This window comes from Nannobrachium achirus, assembly GCF_963921795.1.
Source record: "Nannobrachium achirus genome assembly, chromosome: 2".
Classification (NCBI taxonomy): Eukaryota; Metazoa; Chordata; class Actinopteri; order Myctophiformes; family Myctophidae; genus Nannobrachium; species Nannobrachium achirus.
In genome coordinates, this window is record NC_137811.1 from 8,567,051 (window position 1) to 8,576,082 (window position 9,032).

At 41.2% G+C, this 9,032-nt stretch overlaps 1 protein-coding gene across 1 annotated transcript in view; it reads right to left on the reverse strand.

The window, feature by feature from the left end:
- Positions 1-9,032, reverse strand: part of LOC308296246 (peroxisomal carnitine O-octanoyltransferase-like) — a 30,554-nt gene that overhangs the window by 13,410 nt on the left and 8,112 nt on the right. Inside the window, exons 5-8 of the mRNA XM_080739435.1 lie at positions 7,092-7,198; positions 5,614-5,707; positions 1,356-1,481; positions 340-441 (exon numbers count right to left, since the gene is read on the reverse strand). Of these exons, the coding sequence (XP_080595561.1) occupies positions 340-441; positions 1,356-1,481; positions 5,614-5,707; positions 7,092-7,198 (429 nt within the window). The remainder of the gene's footprint in view (positions 1-339; positions 442-1,355; positions 1,482-5,613; positions 5,708-7,091; positions 7,199-9,032) is intronic.

Sequence of the window (9,032 nt, forward strand, 5' to 3'; positions counted from 1 at the left end):
AACAGAAATAAAAAGTACGGCAAGACGTCACAGGTTTAACCATATTCCTTGTGCTTTTGGGCTTGTGGGTCCCTGGCTAGAAGAAGAAAGCATGGGGGAAACAAAACATACAACATATCCTAACTGAGTAATGATTTTGCCTTCTGGGCTGCAGTGAGTAAAGTTTGAATCGACTCCGTCTTTGCACCCTGCGTGCTCGAGCACTGGATGCCTCTAATCTCAAAAATAAAAAATCCTATCTCAGAACATTTTGTTGTAACTCTGAGCCCCCCCTGTTGAAGACCCCTGGCATAAAGTACTGTAACATAAATGCATGCAGCCAACGCGTCATGTACTCACGTCGCAGTTGGATCCAAATGTACCGTTGGAGAAACACAGGCTGTTGTAGGACTTGTCTCCCCATCGGAGGGTAGGATCACCTGTCATGGCCTGCTGGGTTATCTGCAGGTCACAAAGACACAAAGCTCTTCTCTTAGAAACTGTGATTCTCAAACCTTTTCATATCAAGGACCCCCAAATTAACAATTTACAATTTAGGCATTTAGCAGATGCTCTTAATCGAGAGCGACTTAACAATAAGCAAGGTAATACATCAATACATCAAATGCATAGAAATAGTCATCTAAGAAAAACATAGGTAGACCTCACCCTGGCCACAATATAACTTCCGCTTGGTTCCAACATTTCTAGCAGAAGTGCTGCGTTTAACAGAAGTCACGTCATGCGGTGAGGGTCTGTTTACCTTCCCCAGCAAAAATAGATTGTAGCTCTTAACTCACTCTTAATTGGTATAACATCGCCTGAATCAATGTTTTTGTTTGTATATTGTTTATTTGCGAGTGCAACCGACGGAGCAGGAGACTTAGACTAGATTTTTTTCCAACGGGGAATACATTTGCAGGGACACTGCACTGTGGAAAAAATACAACTTCCGGGAAAATTCAGCTATTCAGCTAATTCCTAGACCCGTCTCTGACTCATATTGTCACCAGGCTTTTCTCTTCGCAGATGAGTAAGCCTGGCTACGCGAGGCTAGGTCGACCTACTGTAGCAGCTATTCAGTAAAAAACAAGAATACATGTAAAACAAAAGCTATCTAGATTACATGTATGGTCATGGTCAAATGGTCAAATAAATAAAATGCAATTGTGTCCAATCTGTACAATAGGGCTTACGTTGTTAACTGTGCTAATCGATTTAGTTGCTTATAAAACATAGATCTAAAGAAAATCACATTGACTCATTGATATAAAAAAGACTAATACAACTAATTATCAAAGAAAATGTGGTTCTCGATCATTCATTTCCACGGATATTTCTGCGTGTGTGTGTGTGTGCGTGCGTGCGTGCTGTACCTGTGTGTAGTCGTGTGGGGTGGCAGACGGCTTGGCTGGGTCCAGAGAGATGACGAACAGACTGCTCTGAATGGTCTCCAGATGGCTCTTATTGATGGGATCAATACTGATCAGATAATCTCTGGCCTGTAGAGACATGGCAACAACAAATGGTTCATGACAAGGACCCCCAAATTAATATGTATTTTGGTCGCAGACCACCATCTGAAAGTATTTTGTGCCAGCCAGGGACCCCCAGAAGATCTTTGTTAAAAAAAAAAGATTTTTAAATGAAAAATAAAACAATATCAGATGTACAAGTTCACAACACGCTATGAGCTTGTACATCTGTTATTTTTTAATAGCCAACGTAAACATTAATTAATTAATTCATTAATTAATTAATTTGTTCATTCATTCATTCATTCATTCATTCATTCATTCAAACTTTATTTCAGACCCAGGGAGAATGATGCTGTATTAACGTGTGTGTGTGTGTGTGTGTGTGTGTGTGTGTGTGTGTGTGTGTGTCCACTTTTGAGAAACACTGGCATAAACAACAGAGAACAGTCCAGCCTATTAGACAAATGGATCATTCATACATTGTGCTGCTGTGTCACTCAGTCGCTGTGTGTGTGTGTGTGTGTGTGTGTGTGTGTGTGTGTGTGTGTGTGCGCGCGTGCGTGTGCGCGTGCATCCGTGCATGGTGTGTGTGTGTACTGTGTAGCTATCAGAAGCTATATTACAGATAGGACATAATATGCCCTAGAAATATGCCCCAGCAGGGGTCACTAAAGTCACATAACATCATGAAGAGAGACCCATGCTGCCTACAGTGCAATAACTATGCAAACAAGATTGATACAAAGGGTTTTAAAGTGTTTTCAATAGGCCAGCCAAGTGGATTATCAGTATGTATACGTGATATTGCATTAATTACTTGTACTGTAATAGTACTGTAATTGGCTGGGTATGTACCTGTATGTAGGTTGACTGGGTTTTTTGAAGACCGTAGCCCTTAAATTGCTGGGATTCTGGGAATGTATGTATGTATGTAGTTGACACTACAGCCAATGAGGGACCAGCATTCCTGGTGATGTTTGGTATATAAGAGCGCTCTTCATCAACAGACGAAGACATTAACCCATTTAGGCCTAGAATTATTGAATGCTTTAACCAGTGAAAAAATAGCAGATATACAAGCTCACAGCGCGGCACCGAGTGCCGCGCTGCGAGCTTGTAGATCTGCTATTTTTGAAAAAGTCGTGAAAATGTGTGCAAATCTTTGAATATATGTATTTTTTAAAAGCGAACGTTTGTAACTCAAATTTTGCTTCTGGGTGGTCCCTGGAACTAGATATTTTGAGATGGGGGTCCGTGGCCAAATACATATCATTTTGGGGGTCCTTCACATGAAAAAGTTTGAGAACCACTGACATAGTAGTCTCTCAAGAACAGACTAACTGAGCTCCAGTTAAGTGAAAAGGACCTTTTCTTTGACGATGGCTGGCCAGATTGCTGACATAGAAACATAGGGTTTTTCTCAAAATCTTAGAAGGATTCAAAAGACACTTATAGAATCGGTTCAAAATTCTAATTTTCAAGATTTTTCAAAAATAGCAGATCTACAAGCTCGAAGCGCGGCACTCGGTCTGCTATTTTTCCAATAGTTAAAGCATAAAATAATGATACACAATAATGTGTACCCGTTCTGAATGGGTTTTTAAGGACTTGAGGCCAGCAGTGCACACCTCGTGGTGCGCTCTGCTTGCGCACAAGTAGGCCATGTGTGGCCTGCTTGAGCGTGAGGCGCAAGTTGGCACCTCGACAGTGCAGTTCTAGGTGTATATTGATGTAATACGACCTTTGAGACACATACTGTACATACAATTCGGTGTGTCCATAAACCTGCACTTTGACTCAGTAGGGCAGCATTGTCCACAATAAATATCAAAACAGACCGTACATGTACTTGTATCTGAGAGAGGCAACATAACATGCAGTGTTTCCTAAAACTTATTTTAGCTCGAGACCCAAAAGAGAAGTGTGATTTCTCCCTAGGGAAAAGGGCTAAACAGCTAAACCGCATGCCTCACATGCACACGTATACTGTACACTCTGACATGTGACCTTAAAGCAGGCTCACGGTGTGGTCAGGGGCGGTCTTAGTCGTTATGGGGCCTCAATCAAAGTCCAGCGTTGAGCCCACCTACCCCATCCCCCTCTTTACAACTTTAACCCATATGTGTCACATAACCACTTTAACCATTTGTTTTTAATACTTTTTTTAAATGTGAAAATTTGTGCAAATCTTTGAATATTATTTTAGAGCAAACATTTTTAACTAAAATCTTTGCTTCTAGGAAGGATGGGAGTTTGCGGTCAAATACATATAAGGTCCTTGACATTAAAAACCATTAGGATTTAGAATGTTTAGGTATTTTTCAGGTCTTAATGGGGTAAAGCCCTCTACTTGCTTCTCCTTGTTCCACTAGATTCCCTTTTCGACTGGCCCAACACCACACCACTCCGCATCGCGCACTTGTGCCAGGTTTTCCACTACAAGGACCTGGGTAGAGTGGTGTGAAAGTGGTACTAAAAGTGGTACTAAAAAGTATCCACTCCAGAGTAGGTCTGAGCTAGACCAAACAGGGCTAAACACTTCATAATAATGACTGATCACTCACTGACTTTTCATTTAGACCACCAGGATAAAGTTGTAATACATTATAATAGATTCTATTGTGTTATAATCACAGTTATGATCTATTATAGAGTATTATAATAATCATAGTTGTGATACATTATAATAATGTATAGTGTATTATAAGCACAGTTATAATCCATTATAGTGCATTATAATTAGGATAGTTGTAATACATTTTAACAATTTATATTGTATTATAATCACAGTTAAAAGGGTCAATTTGTTTCTTAGTGATAGGGGTACTTTTGTGTAATGGAAAATGGAGCTAATTGTGTGTGGTGTGGTGTGGTATGGTGTGGTGTGGTGTGGTGTGGAGTGGTGTAGTGTTGTGTTGTGTAGTGAGGTGCTAAAGCTGCAGTCGAAAAGGGGTTTAAAGGACAACTTTGTTTTTTTTACAACAAGGGTTCATATTTTAGATTGTAATTAGAGAAAAGAAAAAAGTGAGTGTTAAAATGCTTTCATTTGCTTCGTTCTATTATCGCGTTTACCGTGATAAAATGTGGGGCATGCGTACGCATGGGGGCATGCGTACAAGTGGCTAAATAGCCTATGTCTTTTTAGACACAATAAGCCAGCAGTTTCTTTATTGCCATTTACAGTAACACTTCTAGCCCCATAAGTCACATCCAACCATGAAAGGTTGCGTTGTATCTTGGGAATGGGCTTATTCTGTGTAAAAGGACATATTTTGCCACTTGTACGCATGCCCCCAACCACTGAAATACGAATCTCTGAAACAATAGAAAGAAGTAAATGAAATCATTTTAAACTAATCTTTTATTTTCTTTAATCTAAAATATGAACCCTTGTAAAAAACGAAAGTTGTCCTTTAAGTGTTGTGTAGTAGGCATGCTCTGTATCATATTGAAGTGAAAGGTGTGCTTCAGCATATAACTGTTAGAGCAGTGAAGGTGCTTATTTAGCAGGGACCCCCTGAAACCCCTCCCTCCATGGACCCCTGTGGGTCCCCAGTTAAACTAACCACTCTTCACTGAATAGCCAAATAGCCTACAAGCTTGCAACGTGGCGTGAAGCGACACGTTGCAAGCTTTTAGATCTGCTGTTTTCACTCATTTGGGTCCCGGGCAAACATCTAATCTCTCTTTTGGGTCTCGAACTGAAACATTTGGGAACCAGTGATTTATATGTTGGCTATTCAAAAATAGAAGATGTACAAGCTCACAGTGTGTGTGTGTGTACAACAGCCATTTTGGGAAATGGCAGGAGCACCGCTCAATAATAACACAAATTCAGATGGGGGTCCGTAGCTGCGGGCTTTTACATCTGCTATTTTTGAACATACACAAAAGCGAGAACTACTGATTCAGAAGGCATTTGCCGAATCGGCCTCAGGTCATAATGTGTCGCTGTTTTCGACACACACACACACACACACACACACACACACACACACACACACACACACACACACACACACACACACACACACACACACACACACACACACACACACACACACACACACACACACACACACACACACACACACACACACGTGCGTGACACAGTTACAGTAAGTATAACCGGGGGGTTTAAGCCCCGCCCCCTCACCTTGGCCCAACGGGTCCTCTCCTCTGAGGTGAGGGCGGCCAGCCCCTCCCCTTCTGGCTCTCTCTCACACCTCTCCTTTATGTAGCTCAGCTGCCTGCGCGCACACACACACACACGCACGCACGCACACACGCACACACAAACACACACGCACGCACGCACACACGCACACACACACACACACACACACACGCACGCACACACACACACACACGCACACACACACACACACACACACGCACGCACACACACACACACGCACACACACAAAGCGACAGAGGAAGACAGGTTTTCAAATGTAGAGAAAATTAACTAATTTGTGTTTATCATCAGTTTTTTTGTTTAGTTTAGTTTTTTGAGAAGCCAATAATTTTTACCCCCTTTTTCTTCCCAATTTAGTCGTTATGCCAATTAATTTCATCCCCACCCACATTTCTGTGTTGTCCTCGCCGCTGCATCCTATTGACGCACAAGGCGGCGATCTGCTATTTTTTAAAACTCGTGAAATTTTCGCAAGTCTTTGAATATTTTTGACCCGATTCTATAAATGTCTTCTAAATCTTTCTTCTAAATCCGTGGTTCTCAAAAATGTTCGTGTTAAGGAACCCCCAAATTACATGTATTTGGCTGTGGACCTTTCATCTCAAAATGTGTTGTTCCAGGGACCCCCCCCCCCCCCCAGAAGCAGAGGTTCGACTTACAAAAGTCTGCTTTGAAAAATATATATTCAAAGATTTGCCAAAAATTTCACAACTTTTCAAAAAATAGCAGTTCTACAAGCTCTCTGTGCCACGCTGCGAGCTTGTAGATCTGCTATTTTTCAATAGCTAAAGTATAAAATAACAGGCGGGTTAACCCATTTAGAACGGGTGCACATTATAGTGTATTATTGAATGCTTTAACTATTGATAAATAGCAGATAATACAAGCTCACAGCGCGGCACCGAGTGCCGCGCTGCGAGCTTGTAGATCTGCTATTTTTGAAAAATCGTGAAAATTAACATTCTGACCCGATTCTATAAGTGTCTTTTGAATCCTTCTAAGATTTTTTGAAAAACCCTATGTTTCTGTGTCAGCAACCTGGCCAGCCATCGTCAAAGAAAAGGTCCTTTTCACTTAACTGGAGCTCAGTTAGTCTGTTCTTGAGAGACTACTATGTCAGTGGTTCTCAAACCTTTTCATGTGAAGGAGCCCCAAAATGATATTTATTTGGCCACGGACCCCCATCTCAAAATATCTAGTTCCAGGGACCCCCCCAGAAGCAAAATTTGAGTTACAAACGTTCGCTTTGAAAATACATATATTCAAAGATTTGCACACATTTTTCACGACTTTTTCAAAAATAGCAGATCTACAAGCTCGCAGCGCGGCACTCGGTGCCGCGCTGTGAGCTTGTATATCTGCTATTTTTCACTGGTTAAAGCGTTCAATATTTCTAGTGCGCAACGGTGCTGAAGTTTCGACTCCATTCTCTCTACCTGAGCAGCTCGGGCGGGGTTAGGATCTGTCCGTCACAGAGTGTGTCGAAGGTGAAGATACGTCCTCTGCACATGACCACCACATGGGAGGGACAGGGACCTTCACTCTCTGAGGACACAACAATAAACTGCATTATATATATGGACCCTTTGGACTACTTTGCAGTGTTAATTTTGTCGACTAAGACTAAGACTAAAAGACTACAAGATTTTGATATTTTGTCGATAAGACTAGACTAGACTAAAACAGTCCCAAAAGACTAAGACTGTTATTTGTGTTATTCAAAAGACTAAGACTAAGACTAAATCTAAGTCTAAGACTAATGGCTGCAAATAATTACACTGGCATGTAACTGCAATGAAATTAAAGGCAAATACATGTTTTATGTATGGTTTATTTTGACTAAGTAACAGGCAGTAGAAGACAATGGTTATATTAGGCTAAAAAACCTATCCTAAAAGACGAAGACTAAAAGTCTAAGACTAATCCCAAAAGCCTAAGACTAAGACTAAAATGTTTTGATATTTAGTCGACTAAGACTAGACTAGACAAAAATTATTTCAGAAGACTAAGACGGGACTAAGACTAAACGGTGTGTTATTCAAAAGACTAAGACTAAGACTAAATCAAAATTTGCTGAAAAAATTAACACTGCTCCTTTGGACTCTCATTTGACGATGCAAAAACGCCGATCCACGCCTTTGTTTTCTCTAGGCTTGATTACTGCAATGCACTTCTCTCTGGTCTGCCAAAGACAACTACTGACAGACTACAACTTGTTCAAAATGCTGCAGCCAGAGTTTGAACTAAAACTAAGATAAGAGAACATATTACTCCAGTCTTAGCGCCGCTACACTGGCTCCCGGTTGTTTTTAGGATTGATTTTAAGATTCTTTTACTTGTTTATCAAGCTCTAAATGGTCTGGCACCTTCGTATCTCTATGACTGCCTGCATAGATACGTTCCAAACCGCCCCCTCGGGTCTTCTAGTGCAGACCTACTTGATGTGCCTAATATGAAATATGGTGAAGCAGCTTTCTGCTTCTATGGACCCACAGCTTGGAATAAACTCCCACTACACCTAAGACAGGCAGCCTCTGTGGATAGCTTTAAAGCACAGCTCAAGACCTATTTCTATACTCTTGCTTTTAGCTGAACTTTTAAATTCCTGTGTTGCTTTTGAAGTCCGCACTTCATTCCGAATCATGTCCCAGATTCCAAATCTGGGACAAGCTGGAGTAAAACACGTCTTTATTGAAAAATATGGACTGACACATTCTTGATGGATAGATTACACTTGGGGCAAGACGGGAAGCACCTTATATTTTGCATGTTTGGAGCAGTAAGGGGCTCAAACAGACTTGCCAACATTCTATGTCCTTTGGTCGTTAAAACCTCGTAAGAGCGAAAATGTCTACAAAATAAAAGTTCTCTTACAAGCGTTATAAGTTATGGCTGCAGTGAGTGTGTGTGTGTGTGTTAGGGATGTGAAAAAAAATCGAAAATCGACTCGAAAATCGACGCATGCTCACCGCGACTCAAAAAGTATGAGTCGAAAAATCAAAAAAAGTTTTTTTATTATTATTATTATTATATTTTTTCAAAAGTTTTTCCCCCAAAAATGTTTTAATCACTTGTTCGTTATAAGCGTCAATGTTTTCCAAATGTGAGAGGACCGGTGTGTGTGTGTGTGTGTGTGTCTGTGTCGGGGACGAGTGAATGTCTGTGTTGCATGCATGGATCGCAGATTCGCATGCATGCGGCACTGGTCAGGTCCGCGGACTACTGGTTGAGAAACACTGCTGGTCTGTTTGTGTGCACGCGTCATAGCAGTGCGCGCTGACTGTATGTGTTTGTTTACCTCCTGCCTTTGCATGCATGCTTGAGCTCGCTTATTTAATGGCAACGTCGCCTCGTGTGCAGTGATTTTGTCAAGATTG